Raw genomic sequence first — 25,811 nt, 5'->3', positions numbered from 1 at the left:
AAACAAGCATAATCAGGCGTGCTCGCCACGTTTGTGGTGTTTTGCCGGCGAACACTGACAGGCCAGCAGGCTTTTAATTACGAAGAAAGACTTGGCACGTTGCTGCTCCATGTAGGACAAGCCCAACATCGATATACGTCAAACTATGAATAATGCTCTCCCTGTTCATCGTGTCACTTAAAACGCCTGCTTCACTTTGCGTGCCATGTTGTTACGGTCAGTTCTTTTGTGGGGGTAATACAAACAATCACTCCAACAGGTGTGGTACCCATCTGGTTAAGCGATGTGACATGACCTTTGGGTATCCACCCATCAAGGGATTGGAGATATTGGGGACTTGTGCCGGTGTGGAAGGAGGGTGATTATGCAGGTGACATGATGAATCATCTTGCACCACCGTATTGATCCACCTCATAGTATCAGTAAACATTGATCGGTGAAACCCTGATCTTTGAGTTTGGCTCCAGAAAGGACATTAGGGATGGGTCGATGTTTATCCTCCATTTCTTTCGAAACGCTCAACCTGTTGTTATTTATGAAATACTTGTTTCTCGCCAAACATTTATTGGAAAAGATGAGATGTGGGGATGCAAGTTGATATTTGTATCTAGGCAGGGAAACGCAGCTGAGAAAAGACAACCTTCCTATCAAAGCAGATTGAATGACAATGAGACCCCCACTGTCCTTCTAGCTCTCCACGTTTTCAGAGGATGAAAAGCGTTTTTCATTCATTTGAATGTCAAAGTGAGAATTTGGTAAACCTCCGTGTCAGACCGTCTTTAAAATTGAAGCGGTGACTTTTCCCAGCTTTGTTTTATTGAGCTGCTCGACCAATCAGCTGTGAGACAAAGGCGGAGAAGCCCAATAGCACTTCATTCAACCCTCATAAACAAGGCATGACCATACATACGCAACCCGGGTAACGTGTTCCCACCAATGTTGAAAGGGAGATTATTTTTCCACCCTGATATTTACGTGTCACATCCATCAATCTATTTTTGCAGATGAAGTGACAGAGCCTTCGCTGGCCGGTTTCTCAACAGTTGACTGCGAAGGGGATCTGTGCGTGGCTTAAGCTGAACGACTGGATGTTATGGACTGCATTGCTTAGTTGATACAGGGTTAATGTAATTGGAAGACCCAACACTCTCGCCCGATTGATCGCCGCAAATATTTGACACTATTTCAGCCGTGGCGTCATTTGTCTTCTGTAAAAAAGAAACATGTAAATAACTTTTCTTTCAAGCACTACTGGAAGCTGCTTTAACCAAGTCAACTAGCCTTAAAAAAGTAAACCTGAACTCATTTCTTTAATAAGTATCTATCTTAAGATGTAATTGCATAACAACAGATGCAAAAGCCTACAGTGTAATTGAGATGACACGATTTATATCTCCTATGTAATCAAGCACAAGGCAACACATGAATGTGTGTGAATTAATAGCTCCTGCTTTAGTGATGCATTAGTTCACTGAGGACGATGACAGTAATGTCAGTTTAATCTGCAAACAGTCGATTGCCAGTCGATCTTTGTAATTCTAAAGAAACGAATGCCTTCATTGAATAAAGAATAAACTACACATCTTAATATAATTGTGTCATTATGAAATGAAAGCCGTTCACTCTACAAGTAATAAGCAAGAACACAACGCAAAGAATCACTCAATATTAAGAGATGCCAGACAATTCTTTATTTCAATATCCAATGAAAATAATTCAACAACGCCTGTGAACGTTATGAATAAATACACTGCAAAGTAACAACAAATTGTGTAAAAGAGAAAATCTATTAATTCTTCTTGTCTGATGACGCACAAGTCATGCCTCCCCACTCGCTGGTCTCTCTCTCTCTCCTGCATGGCGGGCGATGCTCTCTCTCTCTCGTCTCCTTCTGCCCTCTAGCTGTTGTGGCCTTGCAGAGCCTCTGCCATGAACAGCTTGCCCAGGTTCTGGGAGGTGAACTCCTTCACGTTCTGGCAGTAGTTGTTAATTTGACCTGTTGAGGGAGGGAGGACACACGGACACACACACACTTATTAGCAGTGAAAGGAGGATGCGGATGCTTTGTGTTGTCAAGACTGAAATGAAGACATGACAAACATATTTCAAATATTAAGAACTTTAGGACGGGGGGGGGAGGAGGGATGTTTTGCACGTGTGCGTGAGCGCACCTGCGATGAGGAGCGTGTCCATGCGTGGGGGGGGCTGGGGGGGCTTGAACAGCTTGGTGATGTCCTCCTCTGCCAGCGCGGCCTCCCCTCTGGTCTGCCTCTGGGCGTTCTCCTGCTGCCTCCTCTGGACGTACTGGGGGGGGGGGGATGAGGAGAACAGGTCACTAAACACGCACCTCCATACGTCTCGCTACACATGTTCTTCAAGGGCTTTGTTCATCAAATGCTCAGTGGAAAACCAGGTCGATGCCAACAGGGGAATTGTTAGTGCACGGCGGCGCTAGGTAGCTGGTAGGCCTAGAAAAATATGAAATGCATTTCAAAGTCACGTACGGGAACATGTGGAGATATAGTCGAGGCATGGACGTATACGGAGCCACACACAGATGTAAGGGAATAACATGGGAGGTGGTGATGAGAGAACGACAGGGGAGTAGATTGAGAGATGAAGGTAAGGAGGAGGAGGATGGAGTCGTTGCAGTAGAAGGAAGGAAGAGAACAAGAGGGAAAGAAAGACAGACCGCAAGAGAGGGATAACGAGAGAGGGATAGAGATAGAGAGAGAGAGAGAGAGAGAGAGAACGAGAACGAGAGAGAGAACGAGAGAGAGAGAACGACAGAGTCAGAGAGAAGGAAAGAGAACGAGAGAGAGTGAGAGAGCGCGAGGGAGAGAGCCAGAGAACGAGAGAGAGAGCCAGAGAACGAGAGACAGAGCCAGAGAACGAGAGACAGAGCCAGAGAACGAGAGACAGAGCCAGAGAACGAAAGAGAGAGCCAGAGAGAGATTGCTGGAACTTAAAAAAAAAAAGGGAAAAATAAATAAAGTGGGGTAAGGATGGAGTGAAGCAGAGGGAGCGAGAGCACATGGAGTTGGCAGAAGGAGCACGATGGTAGACAAGGAGCTGGTAAACAATGGTCTTACAGCGGGCGAGCGAGCACCAGAGCGAGAGAGAGGGAGGGAGAGATTGAGGAGTTGCATGTAATGACAGCATGGAGTGATTTGTGGAGGGGCTGACAGCCGGTAAATCAGCGCGGCTCCAGTCCCCGGGGATCCTAAGAGCCTTGTTAATTTGTCCAAGATGGAGGGCAGGCTGACGGGGGGGAAGAGAACACAACTGGAGGAGCAGCGCAGAGCTCACACCTCACGGCCCACAATGCACCACAGTGGGGGATGGGGGGCGGACGGACACATACAGGCAAAGACACACGCACATTGACATACAGAGACACGCAAGCACTCACACAAACACACAGGCAAAGACACACACAGGCAAAGACCCAAAGGCAAACACACAGGCAAACACACGGACACACAGGCAAAGACACACACACACACACACACAGGCAAATACACAGACAAACAGGAAAAGACACACACAGGCAAAGACACACACACACAGGCAAATACACGGACACACACACGCACACAGGCAAAGACACAGTCACACACACACACAGTCAGACACACACACACACACAGTCACACACACACACACACCCAATTGAAAACGGAGCAAACTATTTGTGGAGTTCCTGTCACTTAAAGTGAACTGAAATTGCTGAGCACCGAAGACGTGGGGCGGCACAACCTCGCTGAACGACAGCGAAATTACCCAACAGAATCCCAGAATGAACCGGTACAAACCTTCGCTGTGCTAATGTCCCTGCCCTATTCAGTCATTTTTTCCCCGAGGCGAGGGCGAGGGACGACATGTCGTGCGAATTCCACCGGTTTTTCTCCGCATGCTTGTAGGCCACACTTTGAACCCGGATGAAACGACCGCAGCGCTGGCATGTGGCTGCTGCTGCTGCTTCTCCCAGCATAACACAGTGGTGTAAATCAAGGGGAAGGAGCTTTTCAGAGCCTCGCTGCAAATGACTCATTGGACAACAGAGAGGCCAGGGCAGCAGCTCTTTACCTCTTCTGGGGCGGTTCTGGAAATGAACCGCCCCAGAAGAGCCCCCACCCACCCAAGTGACACTGGTATGGAGTGACGCGTGCGTGCGTGCGTGCGTGTGTGTATGAGCGTATAGAGTGGTTTACGATGATTAACAAGTTTCCATTTGCCCGGCAAACATGAGGTCAATAGAAGATTGCGCCAGGCAGGCCGAGAGTCAGCAGCCTATAATAAAGGGCTTGTTCCCTCGCGTCTGGCTGTGTTTACACACACACACACACACACACACACACACACACACACACACACACACCCTCTGGGGACCCTGCGTGTGTGCGGTAATACAAAAGGAGAGAGCTGCCCGCCGCTGGAACAGGGGAGATGCCCGAGGTGTGATGAGACGCGTGTGTGAGTGAGCGCTGTTGCAATTGGCTGCAATTGAGTGGTGCGCTGCGATCGATGTTAATGCCTCCGCCGGTGTAATTCCAACTGGGAGAGATGGGCTGCTGGTGGCGGCCGCAGGGCACCAAGGTTACGGTATATTGTTTTAGGACCGCCCGCCTCTCGCTGATGAGTTGGTGCTCACAGGTGGCAGGTTTAGCCCTCGTAGCCACAGGTTTAGCCCTCGTAGCCACAGGTTTAGCCCCCGTAGCCACAGGTTTAGCCCTCGTAGCCAGCTCTCCTGGCAGCTGTGGGGGTGTGTGTGTTGGGGGCAGTGTGCTTGTGCATGTGTGCGGCACTGTGTGTATTTTTTGGGGGCGTGTGTGTGTGTGTGTTGGGGGGGGGGGGCGGTGAGTGTGTTGAGGCCCGTGTGTGTATGCGTGTTGGGGGCCTGTGTTTGTGTGTGTGTGTGGGGGCCTGTTTGTTTGTGCGCGTGTCTGTGTGCGCACGTTCGTGCGTGTGGGGTTGTGTGTGTGTGTGTGCACGCGCAGGTGTGGTTATGCGTGCGCATGCTGTGTGGTGTGTGCGTGTCATTACAGGTGCTTGCATCACCACAGGATAAACGACGCTCAGGCCCTCGAGCCGGGCAGACCATACGACGCTAGCATAAGCAAAGCATAAGTAACACACACACACATACTGAAACACAATTAGGCCCTACCCCTGTGTGTAGCACTCTCACTGTAGCAGACGGCTCTGGCACAGCGCAGCAACAACAGGTGAACCACTGCTCCCACCGTGACTCCCGTCGTCCCACTACCGCGCCGCTGCGTAGCGCTTAATAAAAGACTGAATAAAACCCTTAAAGAAAAACGAATTTCCCACCACTATCGGGGCCAAGACGACCGTTCTGTGGAGACCCGACACCTCCACCGCTCATTGAGGGGTGATCATCACGGATTGGATCTATATTAATCTTGCTTTAGATATTCGTCCCTCGGTGACGTCTAACCCGAGAAATTAAATCCATCGTCCGATTGTACCTCGGGGTCCCCCAGGCCGGGACAACAAGTGGAGAGCGACGTGAGCGAGTTACCGACGATGCAAACCCGCGCCGTTATTAAGCGACCCCGTCGTGACTGATAATCACTTTGCAACACTGCTTCGAGGCGGGAGAGCGTGTGCCCCACTGTCCATGAAAAACACACTAAACATCAGACGAAAAGGAGACGCCCGTCGGACTCTTTCTCATCCCATCCCGCGAAGGAGGGATCCCCGACTCTGCGTTCCCTCTGGAGATTTCGTCCCTGCTAATTGAGTGCTTGCCCTCAGAGGGGCTAGGGTTGGGGGGGGGGGTGTCATAAGTACACAGCTTGTTATGCCCTTTGAGACCAACTAATATTAAGGGCCATAAAAAATAAAGAACTGACTTCAGTCCAATAACACTGACGTATGATCAGTCCGTCTTGGCTCTATACGGGGCTTCTACCCCCCCCCAGGGGACCTGGGCTTGGGTCTTGTTCTAGGACTGAGCCGGAGGCAGACACACTCAAGAGGTGGGAGAACTGGGTATCACGTTATCATTTTACTCCAAACATTTCAACCAATAACGTTGCTGGGGGCGGGGCTCTGCGGACGCGTGTCACATGGTACGGATCTCTCCTCAAAACCACATGACTGGCGGAATCCCAACACAAGTGATCTGGCTGAGATCTCACCTCGGATCAAGAGGTGGATTGGTGACTAAAACAGGCAGAGGGGCCGCTGTAGAATAATCTGTCAAACTGGTCTTCTGAAACTATTTTGAAATAAGTTTTTCCTCAGAAGAATATATCCATCGGAAAACAGGGAACCTCTGCCTCTTGCACTCTCTCCCATCCCCCAGTGCAGGTTACCCCCAGAAGTTCAGCGTAAGCAGAGTCAAACTCTTGGATTCGAGACCAGGACGGTGAAATTGGATTACATTAGGGGACAGTTCCTTCAACTGGCAGCTCTGCAGAGAGTGTCACACGTCATGCGGCTGCCACTGATGGATTTAGATTATTCTGACCTTCGCTGACTTTATCAAACCGGAAGTCATGTTGTTTTTGGCAGCGTAAAAGGCAGGCAAATTCAGGCTTAGTGGTCAGGCACTTACTGCCTAATTCTCTGACTATTTGACCAGGCAAATCAAGGGCAAACATAATGTAATGGCAGTGAAAGGGCATTAAGCATCATAAATCACAAAGTAGTGGAACTGTGTCAGGGAAGGGAGGTGGGAGGACTGCAGAGTCAGCAGAAGAGAAGCATGAAGGACCAACTAGGATCCGCCCGCTTTAGGGCAAGAAACTCAAAACCTATTTTTCAGCAGACTTGTCGATGTGCAGGACAATATGTGTCACAGTTTCAAGCATCGATTTCTCATTATGATCAACTTTTTGAGAGTTAGACAAACCCTCGGTCGGTTCAATTGCTCTTCAGGGCTACAGCCGATCTGAACTGACAGTTGCCTACAAATGTATTATTATTTTTGGGGATTTTTTAAAAAAGTTGTTATCCTTTTTATTGTGAAGCGAGTAAGACGGGAAGTTATGGGAGATGGAGGGGAAGACACGCAGCAAAGGACCACGGGCAGGAATCGAACCCCGGTCGCTACGGTCAGGAGCGGTGTGGGTCTTATTGGTACACATTCTACCCGGTGAACCACCCGGGCCCCTGACAAAATATGTTCCGAAATGGAAACAAACTGACTCACTAACCGCGTGTTCACTCTCATTCTCACCTCTCGTACGTTTGAAAACAGTGGCTACACGAGTGCGAACATGTGCATGCTTGAGTCAACAGAAGGCATGCTTGAGTCACGGAAGACAGCGAGGACGCAGACTGCCGGGTGAATTGAGGGCACTCATGGTGTATGCATGGTGTGCGTGTTTGTGTACCTGGTGCTTCTGCTGCTGCTGCTTGCTCAGGTTACGGCTGTACGTGTTGTACTTGACGATGTCTTGGCTCATGTCATCCACTCGGTCCATCAGCAGCTGCAGGCTCTTCTCCAGGTGGTTGCTAAGGGGATAAGGGGGGTTAGGGGAGGGGGGAAAGAATTTCATGTCAACATGTGTTAACGAGTCATTCCTGATCCTCCCCACTGAGCTTTATCGCAAGCCCTAGTTGGGGCAAAATGCACTCGGAGCGAACGATAAAATATTGAAAGGAGGTCGTCTCTCGGTGACCTCCATCATTCCTTATGTGGCCGGACATTTCAGACTGCAGGTTTTGTTTTTATTATTTATGTTTGCTTTTTTTTGTAAAACAATATCGCCACACAATGGTACATCACAGCACAGAATCACAAATTGGCATTATATATGCACATGTAACGTGTTGAACATGTAATGTACACCTTGTGCATATCGTCACCTCAAGAGGACTCATTTGTGAATTGAACAGGAAAGGTTTGTCCTAGAATAATCATTCCCTCTTAGCGGGATAGTATTCCAGGGAATCCTAACAATACAAATATCAACATTTTCATTCCGTATCAGAAACTATCCCATATTTCTACCATTTTTTATTTTGATATCTTAAGGGATTTTCTGGAGTAGAAATTAAAAATATGACAACATACAACAATGTGATAAATATGTCTATGTACGCCACAGATGGAATTTTTTTTAGCTGTCCACAACTTCTGCTATAGGTTAATGTGTGGACCAGCGGCCGGTTGAAACGTTCCGTCCTCCCTTTATTTGACTTCCACAAAATCACTCTTGCTTCAGTTAGCTTCTCCACGTTGACTAATGAAACCCTCTCACAATGAACACAAATATGCACTCCATCGCGTCTCCGTGAATGCTCCCTTCCTTTGCATTCTCAAACCTCCAGTCATCGGACCGTTAATTAGACGCAAATCTTTTGAGTTCCTTCTTAGCTCCTTCCTGTTTATTTCGTTCATAGCCGTGCCAAATTTTTTAACCTTTGTCTAGCGATGACTAATACTTCAGCAGATTTACTTTTTATTTGTGGGCTTCAAGACCATTTGAGAGCCATGTTGAATAGACGTTGAGGAAAACAGCACTATTGCTAAATATTCTGTTTCTGTTGAACACTATAGGCAGTCCCTCCAGAAAAATGCGGCTTTCTTTTGTGATTATGCGGCACGTTTTCTTAAAAAATGCGATGAAATATGCGGCATATTTATGCAATTGTATGCGATGAAATGCGGGAACTTGCAAAAATTGCGGGAACTTGGGAAAAAATGCGGGAGCTTGCGAAAAATGCAGCTTTTCGATGATGTTCGCGTCGCTTAATTACGTCACTTCATAGCGTTCCCATGGCAGGAGGGGGAAATGGCTGCTCGTGTGAAGTAAACGCAACATTTTTCAACTTTCTGCTAAGATATATGTGACTTTTTTGCAACGAAAATGCGGGGATTCTGAAATCATGCAAGCCCCGCATATTTTGTGCGGAAATCGGCAATTTATGCGGTGAAAGTACGACATATTTGAAAAAGTTGCGGCCCCCCGCATGAATATGCAGACTTTGGCTGATAATGCGTTGAATTATGCGATCGCATAATCACGTTTTTCTGGAGGGACTGTATAGGAGTGAATAGGTCGGAGTTGAAAACGGGAAGGGAGATCGTGTTTAAAAGGTGCAGTGTGTTCGATTTGGAGGCATTTAGCTGTACACACGGTACAGTGGCCTGTAAGGGGGTGATAGCTATAACGAAATGATGTCATCTACGACAGCAGTGAGTAGCCAAGTGTCAAGTAATCGAGTCCTTAAGTCTGTAAAACTTTAGGTCACAGCCGTCAAGTAAGATAGCGATTATGTAAAGACATGTAAAACTCCCCTCTAGCACAGTTTATCCCTTCTGGGCTACCTTATTGGGCTACTTTATTTTCAGGGTCATCATTTTGCAACATAAATACGTCATGCAATACTATCCGTAGTTTTTTTTGACGTTTTTTTTGACGTTTTTTTGACGTGAATATCGCGCTTTGCACATTCAACCCCAACCTCAAACCTCAACTCCAACCTCAAGCTCTTCTGAACCCATTCAGAAGAGCTCATTCATTCAGGCATACGCTGCATGTACAATAAAGTAGCTCCAAAGTGTGTCAAACTGAAACGCAAAGAGCAGCGAGCGCCGTGACCTTTAACCCTTTTTTGAATCACCAAACACCTTCATCACCTTGGGTTATCACTTTGTTTCTGCAGCCTCTCCCCAGGGGGTTACGGCAAACCACAGAATCTCGGACTGAGTGCTGCAAACCAGCCATAGACGATGCACAGCAAGGTGTTGTGCAGGAGTGAACAAACAACCATGGATCTCACCCACGGTTCACACCATGTTTTCTGGCCCCAGGTGCGAGGCAATTATGAATCACCGGGACCCATCCGTCCAGTGGCACGGGGGCATTCTGGGGCCGGGAGCATAGTTTCACCCATGCAAATGAAAACATTGCGTCCTAAAATTATAACTCAACTAAATCCGTCGGAACATCTGTTGCCAACGCGCTTTGCCAAGTAGGCATTTTGGCGTGGGATTGCAAAAATAAGGTGAATTATTTGAGCATGAAAATTGCATTTGCAGAACCATTTTCCATGATGGAGGGCACAGTGTAGATTTCAAATAGGCTTATTTCAGCAAGCACGGAAATCGCAGGGAAGCAATTTCAAATGGACGGCAGGTTTACAGGTGAAGTCATGCTGCGATTATCCAAAACACAACGTTTTTCCCACAAGGTACTTTCCCGACATTCTCAGAATGCAAAAAAAACGCTGCCTCTTGCCAGGGATGTGAATATGGCACCACGCCACTTAGTGATTTCCACACTGCTTTGATGAATTGCGGCGCACCGATTTTAGCATCTCCTATTGTTTCCCACAGAGGGCCTTACGGATAGATAGATGAGAGCCAGGTGATGTATGGGCACTGACATCTTATCAAAAAAACAGCAGAGAAGGCGCCGGACTGTTGAATACAATCCATCAAACGAACCACTTTTGAGGAGGGCGCGATGCCTTTATTACATTTGTGTTGCAAAGGTAAATGTAGACCCCCCGGCCCTAAAGTGGGACGAAAAGGATGTTCTCACGTGACATTAGTGCTGGCAAATGAATTACCAGGCTTTGAATAACGCTGTTTAAAAGCCTTAAGAGCTCCGGAGTGCGCTCTCTCCACATGTCATGGGCTGCGGCAACGACTCAGGGTCATAGGTGGATCCACAGCGGTCACGTGAGTGGTTCACACCTCCAGCAGGAGCCGGAACGACTCGGTAACACGGGCTCTACCATGAACACAGCATCCGTGAGGAGGAGTGGGGGGGAGATGGACCGCAACGGGCAGTGCCCACCCAGGGACACGACTACAACCATCAAGAGCAGATGGACATCGACAGGGAGAAGCGGAACGGGAGCAAGAGTTGGAATGAACAGACAAACAACTACATAATGTATAGGACCAAAAGCCCCCACAAACAGAGCGAGCGTTCGGCAGAGATTCGCATCGTGTGCCGTCATCGTTGGTCGACTGCTGCTCAGCAAGCCGTTTGCCTCAGTGATGACCGGATGTTCTGGTTCAAACTGGTTTGTTTTTGTACATAAAAGAGATGGATGGGTGGATGTTGAATAATGCAACCTCTGGCCTCCGCTGAAGCAAAAGCTGTGCAGCGCAGCGCAATGATATTTAAAAGAGGTAACTGAGCTTCTGGAAATCAATACAGAATCAGAAATCAACTGCCCGTCATCGTGGATTTAAATCAAAGTGCAAAAGGTGGCATGGTCAGTGCCTCCCACTGCTCTGATGGTTTCCTATCAGACAACAACAGTGGAAAGCCTCAAACAGGTATTGATCTGCATCGCAGACAGCCGCTGATATGCTTTCAAGTCGTTTTGGTGCAGATGGTCCCGAGTACGTTTCACTGCTACAAGAGGAGATGGTGAGGAGCACCTTCGATTTTTCTGAAACAGGCGTTTATGTAGAATACAGGCCTTTGAATACAGGCCAGAGACCGACAGATTGTTGCGGTGCTCTTGTTTTCTTCTGTTATGTGGTACATTTCCATGAACCTGCAGTTCAAGGTGTATAACTATAAACAACTGTAAACAAGACACCGTTCAGTTTCTCAGATATAAGAGAAATAGGCAGATTGGCAGATTGTAGGTTTGCATTGACATCATTGAATGTCGTTTGTCAGGGCACGGCACTCCTGTCTATGAACATCCGTACTGTACCGACAGCGATATATTGTTGTTTCTTTCTTATGAAAAATGTTCTTATTTTCAGTCGCTTTGGATAAAAGCGTCTGCTAAATGCCCTAAACGTAAATGCATTGACTTTTGGAGCCTGCAACATGTCTTCACTGAATACGTCCTTCCCGTCGTCTCTTCAAACTATCGACCCTCTGCCTAGTGAAATCGGGCCTCGTCTCCATTTTACTCACAGGAACTGGAAGAGTGACAATCTTTTATTTATTAACACGCGTGCTGACACACCACTGTAACAACCTCCAGTCAATTCTTTGAGTCCTTGTTTACACGGTAGGCAGCCTTACAAATGGTGGTGATCCATTGCGGTTCAGGGCTCGGTCATCAAACATCTGCTCACCCTGCTGCTTGTACCACTGGAGAGATCCCCTCAAAAATCACCAATACCTCGGGACAATGACAGACGGTTTTCTCTTTCGCAGTATCGCACAAAAAACAAAAGGCTCTGGTCAGTGATACAAACGACCTGAAGGCCGCAGACTAGGGCTCCATTTTCCTGCCAAAGCTTTTGGGAGCGGAGGTCCACCTAAGATTATTCTCTCAAAGTGCTCGCAAATTGACATTAGTCTTCTAAAAAACAGAAGCAACCCGCAAGGTGCTTGTAATTCCAGTTTGGCTAAAAGGTATTGCATGTCCCCTCCAGGTTACAAACTGACAAATATTAAGGAATATCCAGCTTAAACACCTGATGGCCCAGTGGCTCTCATGTGGCTCGTGTGGATGTGCCAACTCATGTCGCAGCGTCAAAGTTTAAAGGGGACACCAACAACATGTACTAAGCTACCATGTCCCTAGAGATAGAAATGAGTGGATAGATAATCCATGTTTGTATATTAAACGTTTTCTGTCACAATACAATCACATTTTTCACAATACATTTACATTTAATTAGTGTTTAATAGTGTTTGGTTATAGTTTAAGCAATTTCGTTTTCTCAATCAAGTTTAGTGAACGCTAGGACCTACGAATATCTAGCTATAACAGGCAGTCCACGCACTGTGCTACAGATAGGAGCAGAGCCAAGACCAATTGATGACGAGTGACCAACAGCCAACACAACTTGTAACGATAAAGCAGAAAGGTCAGGGCCTGTGATTGATCTGCTGTATACCTGCCTCACTTTGAGGTGCACTGATAACAAGGCTTTGACGCAAAGGTGCGAACACCAATCGTTTAAAACACACTTCCACTTCTACACTTGGTACTAGACTGTAAACAAGCACTTGGGTGGACCACTAACCACTTTCACTGGACTGGATCCAAGCGGGCCCAAGATATAAGGTACATACATACATCTATAAAAAAGTTACAATATGAAGGCTGCCGACAGGGTTGCAAACGTTGTGCTGTCGTTTTGGAAATTCAAACACTTCCTTACAATTGTGATTTACCAAAAAACACCAAAGAGTAGTGATATGTGGTAGTTTATCTCTATAACCTAAAGAAAATGCAGTTAAGCGTTAAACGAACAACCCAACACACACACACACACACACACCCACGGAAAAGGCTTGAATAAATGAATTTCCATTCATGCTATCCATCACCCTGATCAACATCATCATCTATCGTCAGAACAAGCCGGCGTTGTGGAGTGGAACTGCATTTCCTCCGCCTGAGAGATGAGTGACGTTGACAAACGACGCCCCAGATTGGAAAATGAGACAAAGGGAAAAACATTAAATAAAACCCATTTACTGCCTTCTCCCTGAGACGAGGAGGAGGAGAGGAAGACTGGGCCTTCCAATACGAGACCTGGGCGGCAGCTATGCAATCTGACAACTTTTGGGGGAAACAATTTCATCTTGCGCAGACATCTGGCAGTCAAGCAGGGAAATCTACAGGGAGCGCACAGGCCTCTATTTGGGCTGCATCCAAAAAAACATCAAGAACAAGGCGGTGAGTGATTCATCTGGAGGACGGATGGTAACGTAGCGCAGGGGCACAGCGGATGCTGGCGGTGTTTGTGAGCTCGGTGGGTTTGTGACAATCCACCGGGCCCTTCCTTCGTTTGGCGCGTGCCGGGCAAGATCTCGTTGGACAAAAGCGTCTGGAAGAAGAACGGCAGGCCTGCTGGGTTGGCTGACTTGGCGTCGGAGAGAGCATACACTCAACACGTGGCTCTAAAGATCCGCGCGATAGAGCGTCGCCCACAGCGGTCGGCTTTCGCACATTAGCAACGTGCATTTTGGCACCTCGGGCTGCGGCGGCTAATTTCTTCGCACCTGTTCCCGTGGAAACTTTGCGACTGGCGTCTTCACAGCTGTTGCCCGTCTCTCGCAGTTTATGGCTTTCAATTATTGCTGATGTGTTCCCCCGGGGACTCGCGATAAGAGGCTAAAGGGGGAGGGGGGGGTGGACCGCGGTGTGAGTATTTAACCACGATGCTGTTGTCGATGTTATTTAGATAAGAACATGTACATCCATCTTCCCCTTCTGTTCGATTATCCGTTTGCATATTTGTGATTGACAGTCAGTGTGACAATTTAAAATATTTTTCGAACACCCAATACCTAATTCTTCAACTTCTGGAATATTTTATACAATGATGGAGTGCAATGTTTTGTATTTTGTAAGTATTATTTTGGTATTTTGCCTGATCTTATTTTTTTAAGATCAGGCATGATCTTTTGACAGTGTTTTCTCCGCCCGGATATTGCATTGATTCTCCCGGCTAGATTCACCAGTGGTAATGAGCATTTTTGGTGGTTGTTATTCCTGCGTTTAAGAGCGAAAGATACGGGGTTTCAGGCAACGTGTTTTAAATAGACCTCCTAGGATGCCAGATTGGTGTTGTTTACCGCTCTGGTATCACAATACTGGTGAGGTAAACCGTACCCGTGTGGACGCTCAAGCCGCTTTCAGAAGACAAATAAAACCATTTGCAATACATTGTTGCAAACATGGTCTTAATGTGTTTGAGGCGGTTTTCCACCTTTTCTAAAAGTAACTGTTGTATAACTTGGGATTTATGGACCAATTTTCCAATAAGAGAAAGGAAAAGCTGACCCTTTATTCAGCAAAGCCTACCAAAGGCTTAAGTAGAAATGCACTATTTGAGCAATTCATCGTAAAATAAAAAACATTAATTGTTTAATTAAATGAAAGAATGACCTAAACCACGATTCCCCAATTGTTATTTCTAGACTTTGATCAAAACTTTTTTTGATTAGATAGAGGTGAAAGTATAATCATATTACGATACACATGCACATGCATACACAGGCAAGAGCTCACACTATGTAGTGGGAGGCTTTTGACATCACGATGGTGTGGGGTCTGACCTGCTGGAGAGGTTGAGCAGCTCGTGTTTGTCTGCCGTCGTCGACTTGTCCTCCAGCTCCCACATCAGCACGCTGATGAGGTGGGAGTTCTTGATCACGATGGGCACCTCCTCGAACATGTGCTCGAATCCGATGTTGGCCTTCTTCAGGCTGGGGGAAGGAAGGAGGAGGAGGAGGAGGAGGAGGAGGAGGAGGAGGAGGAGGAGAGACGGATTAGATGAGGGAGGAGTGATGGAGCCACAGGAGAGAGACGGTACACTACGTTGGGTTTAAGTCACTGGGGATTCAATAGGGGGAGAGATGGATATGATTAAGGGATGCAGACAATTCAACATTTCCATTTGGATCCACTGGAGGTTGGTCAGAGCGACAGCTGAGACTGGTCTTTGTCATGCCCCAGGCGTCAGATTAAAATCACTATGATGAGTTCTGGGGAAATGATAGTGTTTCCCAGAGACTCAATTCACTTCTCCCGGAGCTGCTGCGGTCTCTGGTTGCAAATATATATTTCTATACTCCCCTTCACTTTTGTTTTGAAGAGGTGGTTTTGAGATGCACCCGCAGCAGGAGCTGGCCTAAGGGGTTTTAGCTGAGGGGGTCCGTTCTTCATGATACTTTAAAGTTCTACTAATTTTTTTTTTCCCAATAGGACATGGTATGTTTAGGCCAGATGGAGAAATAAAAAGGATTTATCTATGTCTTTTCTCAGGGGCGTAGACAAGACATAGATAGACAAGACATGGCGTGAGTCAACAATGTTCAAGCAGAGTAAGAATTATTGAGATTACAATGAATTGAAACGGGGTTTCTAATTGTTCAACATTTATTAAATGTGGATTTGTAGGTAAACGGGGATAAATCCTTTTCAAAGAGTCGGTTATTTAGACGCATGAGGTAAAGAGCTGACGAAGAAAGCTCCGGAGAGATGTGACACAGGGCTTTGGCACTGGCCTCTTAACCAACTGATAGCGGAATTTAAAGTTTGTTCAACGTCGCGCATGAATTCAATACCATTGATGGACTGGTTCGTTTGTGCGCATTTTCTGCCATTTCGTTTTGCCATCTGTGCACACTGAGTACACACGCTTCCAGCCAGCGCTTGTTTAAGCCCTTTGCTGCTGTAATCGCTCGGTACGAGATCGATAGACTCATTGCATTAATGTTCAGTGTCTGAAAGGAAGAAGTTTATATGATGGGTTTAAGGAGGTGCTTTGCAGAAACGGATTGGTTCCACTTCTAGTGTCGTCATGGCGCACGCCGGTCCGTACTCGCAAACCGACAGTCCATTAAGCTGATGGCCACATTTACAGGAACGGAAACGGGGGCGGCAGGATTGTAGTCACAGTCAGCACGGGGGGGGGGGGGGGGGGGGGGGGGGGGGCCATGAACAGCAGCAGTGAGTCAGTGTCTAACGTCAAGTACTGTATAGAGAAATCCATACAATAAAAACCACAATGCCGGTCATGCATACCGACAAAACCCCCGCCCACGACACGCTGCAGATATAGCGACTCTTGAGCGACGCACAAAGGGTTTAGCCGGGCTAAACGAGGAGGCCTGCCCATGCCGGGGGGCTGAGCGCATCACTCGTACGCATAATGGGCGGCGGCGGCACACTTAGCGTCGCGCTCTTTTCCGGGGCGGGGCCCCCGGCCGACTCTACAGGCCCGGACTAATTTGATGCCTCAGATTGTGTACCGCGACGGATGCCGTTGGCTGGAGCGCGGCGGCAGCGGGCGAGAGCGCGCTTCAAAGGAATGCGTCCATTCAACGCTCATTATCTCGATGAACGAGAGGAAGGGAGGGAGGGATGGAGGAAAAAGGGAAGCGGAGGTGCATTCACGAGAGGCCGCATGAAAGTCGCCCTCCGGCACCTTTCATTGTTACCTGGAGTACTTCACCAATCTCACCCACTGGGGCTTTTACAGATCCCAGTTTATTAAATCCCTGACCGCCACAAACAGATCAACATCAATATTCAGATTTGCTCGTCTGGCAGCAGAAAATATTGGGGGGGGGGGTGGGGACGGACGGACGGACGGACGGAGGGCGGTTAGGGATTGGCTGGCTGGCGTTCTGCGGAGGTGGCCTCCCACTCTCCATCATGCCATTGTCACACGGACGGCCGCAGACTCCAGCGGCACATGTCATGGGGACTGATGGAAAGCAACTGAAACGAGTAGCATCCTGCCTTCTGGCCAAAACATACTGGCTCAAATAAATGACCGGCCGGCCAAAATATATATGCGTGTGTCTGTGTGTGAGGAGAGAGAGGGGGGGGGAAGGAAATTGAAAAGGATAGAATGGAAACTTGTAAGCGGTTCCTTCACCTGCATATTACACGTCTGGAGTTCTCAATTTATGGCAATTTGATACAGTAGGGGCCAGAGGCTCGCAACAGGAGTGAAGGAGTGATTGAGTGAAGTAGTAAGTGTAGGAAGGAAGGAGTAAGTGAAGGAAGGAGTGAGTGTGTGAGTGAAGGGGTGATTGTGTGAGTGAAGAAAGGAGTGAGTAAAGAAAGGCGTCAGTGTGCAAGCGTGTGTTAATGGCCCAGTTGTTTGTGCTAATTTGTGCTCTTGGATTACTCAGAGCAACCTACAACCCCCCCCCTTCCTCCCTCATTACACCCATTTTCAGCTGTAATTTAAAAGCAATTACAATAAACCTGGGGTCATGCAGAACGTAAACATGGTACATTTGTGCGAGAAAGGCAAGGACATGCTGATAAATCATCCTCTGCGTCTATCTGCAACTGCCACTAACTGCCACCCCTGCAGATACAAAATACATTTGCATCCTTTTGAATAAGCAGGAGCCACTTGAACGTGCACAGGCTGTGGGGTTGTGTGTTCATGAATATCCTGTATGCGTGAGTGTGTGTCTCTTACGCTTCGGGTGTGAAGTCTTTCTCCTTGCAGATTTCCATGAGTTCTGGAGTCAACCTGTAGGCCTTGAGGGAGAGAGAGCCCTGCGCAGTTTTAATAGGGTCTAGGAAACGGAGAGAGAGAGGGAGGAAGAGGCATTTAAATCAAAGGTTAAGGAATGTCACTAGACACACACAGACACACAAACTCGGCTTAGCTACCAACATGCATTCGATTTGATGCGACGACGACGGTAGCAGGGGATGTGTGAGACTACGTTTACATTCAAACCGTAACCTTGCTCCAGGATACACGAGTCACTAGATCACGTGCACTAGGTCTATGTTTCTGCGGCAACCTCACTGAGCCCATCCAGCAATGTGGGCTTATCTAGGGATGGAAACCCGCGTTTGGTATGTTGGTGGCCAGCCAGGGTTTCATTTTCCTGTCGTTGTGAAGAACGGTAGACCGGTGTGACGCATCTGGATATGATGTAGGAGATGGCTTGTGGCTTCACGCTGATCTGCTTTATTGTAAACAACACTCTATAGTGTATTGTTTAACAACTATGAACCAGTCCCTTGCACAGAACATGCATTTCAAATCAACCATCTCTTTAAGATGGATTTAAAGGATGGGGTACCCAAAATCATTTTTATTCTACGTTAAGAACCATGTATTGCATGCAGGCCCGCCGCTCCCTATACGCAGAGTACGCAGAGTGCGTAGGGCCCCAAGTACCTGGGGGGGGCACCACAAATTATGGTTTGTAAAAAAAAAAAAAAAAATTATTACATTATTGAATTAAAAAAATATATAAATTAGTTATGAAGAGGCCCACCGTTGTTTTTTCTTAATTGCATAACCTATCACTCAATTTCGGCAATTATATGTTTTTACCTAATATATAAAAAGAGGCTCCCCTCCCCCCCCCGCTCGCGTAGGGCACCGAAACGGCCAGCAGCGGCCCTGATTGCATGTATTATTGTTTTTGCACTAAAGGCGCTATATCAATAAAGTTTCACGTCCACCTCACGATGTGCGCCAACGCCACAGTGGAGTGTGGTGGACATTGACAGCTGTGCGCCGCTGTGTTTGCTGCGTACAACTTCCCTCATCATAATTGATAACGGCACCTCCTTAAAACAATCAAGCATCCCAATGTCACCGTGGGTCTTACCAATGGGACAACACGGTCCCCCTTAGAAAAGTCAGCACAAATCGATGTTTGACTCCGAGCCGAAACAGGGTTCACTTGCACTTTAAGTTCCAGACCCAAAAAGAAGCAGAATCGATTATTTTTCTCTGTTCTTACAGCGTTGGTTTAACAGCATTCGGTTCCAATACATCATGTTTTGGACTCGGATTGCACGGCTGGTCTCAGAGCTCGCAGACTGCAATCAAAACAATGAAGGAACCGAGGGCCTACATCCAGACTGGATGGATGAACTTCTTGGAATGAATTAGGATTCCTCCTTGGAACCCGGGAGAAAAAGGATAGGAAACGGTCAATAGCAACGACAGCTATCATAATGACTATAATGACATAATGACTGAACTGCCACCGGTCCAATTCTCACTCGTGTGCCAACTGAAATGAATAACCAAAGCTCCATGAAATAGTTCTCTATTATGCGGAAAGAGAACGAGGATTCTGTTAAAAAAATAAGTTCTCTGCAATTGGATGTATGGTCTGTCTCTGTCACTGTGTCTGAGCGATGGAGGTGACCATATCTACAATTACAATGGATCAAAAAAAATAATTCAGGTACACTAAAAATACCAGCCTAATACTCTAGCCCATCTAAAATTAACTGAAATAAATTCAGTTGTTTTAATTAACACGGCCCGCTCCAGAACACTGACGTTCTCATTAGGCACAGGTCTCAGAACAGTCCGAGTGCAGCCCCACTAGCATTGAATCACTGCCTCCCCTCCCTCCAATACATTGGCCCGCCCACGCATTAGATATGCACCGGCACCGCTCCGCCGATCAAAACTTCCCGCCGCAGAATGTGGACCTCCGCCGCGTCACAATTGTCTTCCTGGGAGTGTTGACGACAGAGGTATCAAACCTCCTTAGCCAGGACACAAATGAAAAATTTAGTAAAGGACTTTTTCCTTGTTGGAACACCTGCATATAAAATGGATGTGCCTGGGTGACACGATAAGCCTCATCAAGCCTTCAAAGAAACCGTGAGCAAGGCGGTTTATCAACCATTAGGGGTGGTTTGAATCCCTGTGCATTGATCACTATAAATCTTACGAGATCGAGGGAAAATCCTTGGGTCCCATTAATTCACCAATACTTGCTTAGGTTTATTAGACGGAAGCTAGTTTAGAAAGGCTGCCACTGAGGAATGCTTCCAAGTAAGGCTAAACTAATCACACCAAGCCTGGCTGGCTCAGAGGGTGGGGGGGGGGATTGTTAGCATAGGCTACTTGAAAAAGTGGCTCTCGGAGAATGAGATTGCTTCCTAGTGGTTGTTAGTAACACCCAGGAGATGTGTTTTACCAAGTACTGGCACACCAGCTCCACGAGGACATCTCATTACAACGAGCGGAATCATCCCTTGTGGATGACATTTTGGAAATTCCCTCTGGTGTTCGACAAAGTTTGTGTGCACAGAGTGTGTATAAAGCATGGTTTGAGTCAATCTCGTCACTCCTTTTGATGCTGTTGAGACGCTCTTGAGACTATTGAAAGTGTTGTTGACATTAGCTAAATGATTACGCAACAGGATTCGCTTTTTTATCAACCGCCGTTGATTGGTCACGTGTCGGGTTAATTCTGACTTGATGTTCTAACAAAGTCTATTCACACCCAGTTAGAGACATTTCATATTTTTCTTTTGTAATTTAACAAAACATGAACAGGCAACCATGTTATATTTGATTGAACTGGCTATGCCTTGGTTCATCTTCTTTCAATCAAATCTTGTCAACATAAGGACTACCCACCGTGACTATGGAGAGACTTTTTTCTAAAGCCCCTAAAGTACGAGGGGTCTTTGAAAGGTTACAGTGCGACTGGGGGCCCATGGGGCTATGAATCTTGCCTAATATTGTTATATTTGATGCCTACTGTTTATATACTGCTTACGTCTTCATTTAACTTTCGTAAGCAGCTATTTCGTCTCCGTAAAATGAACATTACGTTAGAACCCATTTTGGTTTAGTATGCGGAACAGAACCTGTTTGTAGTCAAACTGCTGAACTGGGCTCTGCGTTAAAGAAGTGCATTTGTTTATTAAAAGATGAAATTGAAAGCTGAAGAAAAGCTTTGTTGCATTTGTTTGGAATATAAAAAAGAAACAAACAAAGACTTCATCAAATAAGGGTCTTTGAGCCAATGTCTGTCTCGCAAACCCCTTTCCCATCCGCGGTTTAAATAGAAGCTATTCGAAAAAGTGAGAGGGCTGGGATGTACTTTGAGGCTGCATTGAAATATTTCGCCATGGTTGGGCACAAAAGGAAAACCAGACGCATTTGTTTTCCTACTGCCACTCAGCCACCTGGTCTCAGGACCTTCTGCTCCAAGAGCTTCATAATAAGAACAGTCTGGCTCTGCAGTGTCAGCCATGCAAGGTGACAGCCAGCTTGTCGGGACTAGTTAGGGTGAGGCGAATTGCTCAGGGACACCTCAACACTCATGGAGGAACCGGGGATCGAACTAGCAACCTTCCGATTGCCAGTCAACCCGCTCTACTGCCTTAGCCAGTGCCGCCTATTCGTTATGTTTCCCATCTGGGATCAATAAAGTACAATATATCTTTTCTAATTATTGCGCAATGTTGAACCTTAACTTACTACTACTAACTTATCACTTGTTAGAAGTGTCTGCAGTGATGCCAGTGAGGAGACTTCCCTTCCTCCTACCAAACTCCAAATCTTCTGCGGTGCTTCCTGTGTGACTTTGGGGTACTGTGCTGCATATGAGCACCCATCTGTCGCAGTCACTGCAATATTCCGTAAGCCCTTTATATATGCTGGCAAATCATGTTTTACCATGCCGACGCAGCAAATTGAGTGGGATTGGGCTCAGGCAACCGCGTGTAGACTTCACCTGTATGAAAGGACCCGGGCCACTTTGCAGATCACTACATGAATATGCATCTATCCAGGGGCTTCATCCAGAGGTCCAAAATATTGTGGTCATTTAACTCTTGTTCAGACCTCACCTAGACTCTGAAAAGCCTCCCCCCTTACCCCCCAACCCCCTTTTACGCAATTATGGTATTTTGTACATCCTGGCACTTAATGTATGCAATAATTGTATTTGTACATCCTGGCACTTAATGTACGCACATTGTATGTTGTACGTCCTGGTACGTAATGTACGCACTTACTGTATGTTGAACATCCTAAAAATAGTACTTAGCATTGTGCAGCATCCTAGCTATCTTTGTTGCATGCAGGGAATGCGTTTACCCAAAACTTGCTTAACGCCCTAAATTTAAACAAAAATAGATGAGATGTCTGATGATCACCACAAGTGAGCACTCAATGCTTCCAATGGAGTCATTTCAACTGTTGAACCACTCATAACATAACCGTTGTCATGGCAACCCTGTCCGACCAATCGGATTAACAATCCACTCGACTGATCCTTCGATGTAAACGGGAGGAGACTGTTGGCTCGCCGGCGGACCTCCTGATGGATCGATTCATACCAGTAAAATGACCGGCGCGCCCGTGACGAAGTGAGCGCGGGAGAAGAAAAAGATCTATTCCTTTTCCACTCAGTCTTCAGTCGGAGATAATGTCAATTCCTTCTCACTCCGTCTTCCAACGGAGATAATGTCAATTCTTGCGAGTCCCTGCGATCCCATTAAGGGGCTGCCTTATTGATCAGCGTTAACAGGCGCTCTCTTTTAAAGATGAGCGCCGGACCGGTCCGCTGAGCAGTCGGAGTGACGGACTGGAGGGCCGTCCTACCGCTCTGAGAGATCCGATCACAGGGGTCCATAACTCTTAAGGCGATGGAGAAGTGTCCCGGCCCTGTCATGGAAGGGAACGGTCGGAGCAACATGAAACGCTAAGGCCAAGCGGGCCTACAGTGGAGGTTTGGACGTTGGGGAGTTTGGGGTTGTTGTGGGGGGGGGGGGGGGGGTCAGGACACTTGGCAGGAAGTAAAACGACATGCAGTTTAAAAGCAATTCTCGCTTCTCTTTGATACTTGTGGATGCCGGCTCCCTGGGTGTGGGGAGAGCAGATAAACATATGGGTTCACTTTAATGACAGACTCCCCTTTCAAGTCAGTGAGTCTCTGAGCACTGACCTGAAATTGGACTTCACAAAATAATTAACGTTTAAATAAAGTCCAGGTCTTTCGTCAGGCGTGACTTAACCAGGAGTTGGGGTGATTCGGCCACCTTTGTAAAATCGAATAACACGTCGTATTGGTTTTGAAATTCACGCAATCATTTAGTCATTTACATTTTCAGATAAGCGATCCATCAGATTCTGTACTTTGTGTCGAGTACTGCATACGTGTTGCTGAGATAGCAAGATGCTAATCATGATACAATAGGGATAGGCCTTGCATTCCTTTATAAAACAGATTGCATGTCAACTCAGTCTTAACGTTGAGCACTGCCTCCCCCCCTTTTAATGCTCTAGAATAGCGCTAGTGCCGGTGTACAATTTCATTGAAAGTTTGCACAATGCAGCTTTTCAGTTGAATGATAATTTGAAGTACCCCCATACGATCAAATCTGTTTTAACTAGAGCCCAAGTGTGTCTCTTGGAATCAATTAGAGCACTCCCACCAGGGACAACATACAGCCGTGCTGTCACGGCTGTATTTTGTTGTTTTTTATTGTCGAACTGCGCTAAACCTGGGCGCACGACAGCCCCATCCATCTTGTCAAAGCACAGGACAAGAACTGAAGTCAAATCTACACACACTTCTTTAAACGAGCCTCTTGGTTTGTCTCAGCATCTTTCCATTGTTTTGTTACAGTTACACACAAGTCCTCCTACATTATCATAACATTGAACCCTCATTCCCCAAGGGAACAAACTGAGGCATGGCGTGACTCATTGATGACCGTCCTACTCAAAGATACTCTGATTATGTTGAGCGCACATGACCTTATTATCGGCGTGAATGGGTATTAGACACCACATCCTTATTTTTTTAGCACAGCAGTGGCAATGAATTTAATAGTCATTTGGACAGAAGCCGAGCCATAAGCTGCAACATTTGGGAGTTTGGAGCAAAGTTTCTCGACGGTCACTTCTATTTGGGGCCTTAACTCGAATCCATGTTCCTCTAGTGTGATTGAAACGACTGAGCGGATCATTCTGCATCTTGACAGGGCTCTGGAAATGAGCTCCAACTTGGACCTTCTCTGCGTTGGGAACCATCATTAGCAAACGGCTCGATGGCGCGTCCTGATAGGTGTACATAATGTGTGGGGGGTGGCCCACAGCGATCGCAGCGCTCCTGGAAATTATGCAGGGGGGGGGCGAGATTTACGCAAGCGCCGGCAAATCGACTATTTGCTTAGACACACATCCTTCCCGGGGACCCATTGATCCACGTCCGTGCCTCCGGGCGTAACCTAAGGTCAGATACATTTCTCTTCTGTCGAAACGCCAAGAAAGGATTTTTTTTAATGCTGAATCATGAGTGTCGCTATGCTAAGTGTCATTCTCCGTGGAGGTAATAAAGGTGATAATGGCGGGGCGATGGCGAGCCTCACTTTGAATCTCCAAACTGCCTCAAACTTGGGTGGCGAGCGAGGCCAGCTGGCTACGTGCTGCCAACTCAGACCTTTTTGTGTGTGTGGACGATGCGTTTAGGATCAAAATAAGTTTGTTATGTTTGTATAGAAAATGCACGTTGACCATCAAAATGCGTTTCTTGCATTTGTGTAGAAGATGTACATTTATCATCAAAATGCTTTTCTCGTGTTGTAGAAAAAGTGTGTTTAAAATGTGTAGAAAAGGTGTGTTTAACATTCAAGTATGTTTCTTGTGTTTGTGTAGAAAATATGCGTTTAATATCCAAAGGTTTTTCTTGTGTTTGTGTAGGAAAATGTATGTTTAAGTGCATGCAGCTGACTATCCTATCCTGGAATAAAAACAGTTCATTAAATAGTTTTGCAGCTACAGTTTTATTTGTCTCTTACCGTAGATGAGCACCACAGACTCCTCGATGGCGTGCTGGTAGCTGAACTGGGAGTCGAGCAGCGCGCGGCTGACGAAGGAGCCGTAGAAGGTGGACTGGTACCAGCCCACGTGCAGATGGTCGATGTTGACGTGGCGCAGGGACCGCATCATCTCCATCTGATACTGGACTGCACGGGTTAAAAATACACAGAGAGAGGAAGGGTGAGGAATACAGTTGATAACAACCATTAATGAAAATCTGGTTTCACATTTTTATGATGCAATATGGAAAATGGACTGCATTTATACAGCGCTTTTCTAACCACTGGCCACTTGACGCACGTAACAATACTGCATAATATTCACCCATTCATGCAAACATTCACACACCGATGCTGGTGTCAGCCATGCAAGACGACAGCCAGCTCGTCGGAGGGGTTAGGTGTCTTGCTCAGGGTAACCTTCTGGTTACCAGCAAACACGCTACCTCCTGAGCCACATCCTGCCCAGTAAATTCAGCCGTCAGAACCAACAATAAGAAAAATCAGGTTTCATATTTTTACGATGCGATATGTCGTGTTGGCAGAGGCCGGGAGAAAAGACAAAAAGGTGCAAAACATCAGCAATCCGGGGGGAATATACTTTCAGCAAAAGGAGTATGCTTAAAGAAACTCTAAAAGGGGCCGGGAACAAAAATAAACAAAAAAACACAGGCTCCATCTTGTAACATTAGGAGGGGTCGGCAGCAGTCTTAAATATACATCCTCCAAACCGGCATCTCTTCAGCTTCCTTTCGACAGTTAACCCACACAGTGCGAGAGGGGGCGCCGGGGTGGATCCAAAGACG

At 46.8% G+C, this 25,811-nt stretch overlaps 1 protein-coding gene across 1 annotated transcript in view; it reads right to left on the bottom strand.

Moving 5' to 3' along the window:
* Positions 1 to 1,676: 1,676 nt before the first annotated feature.
* Positions 1,677 to 25,811, bottom strand: part of LOC307072035 (eukaryotic translation initiation factor 3 subunit H) — a 50,888-nt gene continuing 26,753 nt past the window's right edge. The window contains exons 3-8 of the mRNA XM_079731194.1: positions 24,985 to 25,152; positions 17,870 to 17,969; positions 14,982 to 15,131; positions 7,368 to 7,488; positions 2,172 to 2,304; positions 1,677 to 1,996 (exon numbers count right to left, since the gene is read on the bottom strand). Coding sequence (XP_079587320.1) covers positions 1,899 to 1,996; positions 2,172 to 2,304; positions 7,368 to 7,488; positions 14,982 to 15,131; positions 17,870 to 17,969; positions 24,985 to 25,152 — 770 coding nt within the window. The 3' untranslated portion in view covers positions 1,677 to 1,898. The remainder of the gene's footprint in view (positions 1,997 to 2,171; positions 2,305 to 7,367; positions 7,489 to 14,981; positions 15,132 to 17,869; positions 17,970 to 24,984; positions 25,153 to 25,811) is intronic.

This window comes from Pollachius pollachius (assembly GCF_949987615.1).
Source record: "Pollachius pollachius genome assembly, chromosome: 1".
Lineage (NCBI taxonomy): Eukaryota > Metazoa > Chordata > Actinopteri > Gadiformes > Gadidae > Pollachius > Pollachius pollachius.
This window is presented reverse-complemented; position numbering and strand designations above follow the sequence as displayed.